General features: G+C 38.1%; 1 protein-coding gene across 1 annotated transcript; it reads left to right on the top strand.

The window, feature by feature from the left end:
• On the top strand, positions 1 to 507 carry LOC105263189 (uncharacterized). Its single transcript, XM_011299234.1, has one exon. It carries the CDS (start codon positions 1 to 3, stop codon positions 505 to 507), a length of 507 nt encoding a protein of 168 aa, XP_011297536.1.
• Positions 508 to 1,581: the final 1,074 nt, after the last annotated feature.

The raw sequence follows: 1,581 nt of genomic DNA, 5'->3' as shown, positions 1-1,581 counted from the left end.
ATGGTACTAGTAAGGGATCATGAGATCGTCAACGAGTTCCGGACGTGTCTCGAGTGGCTGAAGGATAGGCATGATACCTGGGCTATTGGTGAATTGACAGCAATGGCAATAAAGCTTGTCAACGAGTATTCTGCTGAGATGGTCGTAGGTCTCCAACAACATATCGCTCAGGTCCCCCAGGAATTGAAACTTGCAGGACTGTACCTGCTCGATTCAATTATCGGAAACGCAAGTCACATATACGTCGATCTGTTTGCCGAACAATTGGTAAATACCTTCAGCTCTGTATTCGTATTTGCTGATAGCGAAATGAGAGCTTTGATGTTTACCCTTCGGAAGCGTTGGCGAAAATATTTCTCGGCGGCTGTTTTGCATGATTTGGATTGTGCCATTAAAAGCGTCGATAACAATTGGCCGATCTTCGCACACTCGTCGCCATCTTCAAACAATTCTGGCTCTTCAAGTACTTCACCGACCAATACACCCGCTTACAGAAGATCCCCGTAATGATACTGCAGCAACTTCACTGATGCATCATCCAACTAACGGTATGAAGCAGTGACAAGGAGATATTTTCTTTCCACGCATGATCAATGGCGATAAGTCTTCTGTAAATACAATGCGATCAAGAGCAATTGTATCAAATGTGGTCGTTCCGCAAAAAACAGCTCAGAAAATATCTAGCGATGGCTTTCCATCAGATCTGTCGATCTTAAACATTTTTGGTGAGGATTCATGCTCACTCATTGGTGGTAAAACAAACCCGTCGGATTTTTTCGAGGAAGAAGATGCCAAGAAAGGCCAAACTGAAATTTCCAGCCATGGGAAGACATGTGAAGATATTTAGTGATTACGGTAACCAGTGATAATAACTGTATGGAACAATAATGGACATTTTTTTACAATATCTCGATGGTTTTTTCCCAATCTAGAATGCGAATTCTTAGAGTTAAACAGTGAACATTAAAACACCAATAAACTGTGATAAGCTACTCACATAATGTAACACAAAAAATATTTTTTTACATTTTTCAAGCTGTGATTTTTTAAATGACAAATGCAGTTTATAGGATTATTTTTTTGATATTACGGAACCACAAATATGTTAGAAATAGAATTAACTTTGCCAATAGCAACCGAAGAATGGACCGGGATGAGTAAATCGAGAGTTGTAACACGGTGCAGCTATCCCATTCCTGTATGTATGGATGAGGGTTGGAATCATTATACCAATTAGATAATATCCAGAAGCAAGCAAAAAGATTAATAGAAACACTTGTTTCATTGTTTCCTTCCAATGTAAGCTAGAAGAAAAATTATCCGGAATTATTGTAAAGAAATAGTAATAAATGGACATGGATTATTTTCTAAATTTGAAGAGAACTCGCTTATTTAGACGTATTTGCCCTTCTTCCAGTCTACCCATATCATCTTTCAGAAGATGAATCCTAGTTCCTTTATCCTAATTCTCGATATATCTCTGCCAATTGATCGATTCAACATCGAATAAAAAAAGGCTTTTATCATTGTCACTCAACTCGTTGTTAAGTTCTCTGACGTTATAATCATTGATTGCAAATT

This window comes from Fopius arisanus, unplaced genomic scaffold (assembly GCF_000806365.1).
Source record: "Fopius arisanus strain USDA-PBARC FA_bdor unplaced genomic scaffold, ASM80636v1 scaffold00013, whole genome shotgun sequence".
In the NCBI taxonomy this organism is placed as follows: domain Eukaryota; kingdom Metazoa; phylum Arthropoda; class Insecta; order Hymenoptera; family Braconidae; genus Fopius; species Fopius arisanus.
This window is presented reverse-complemented; position numbering and strand designations above follow the sequence as displayed.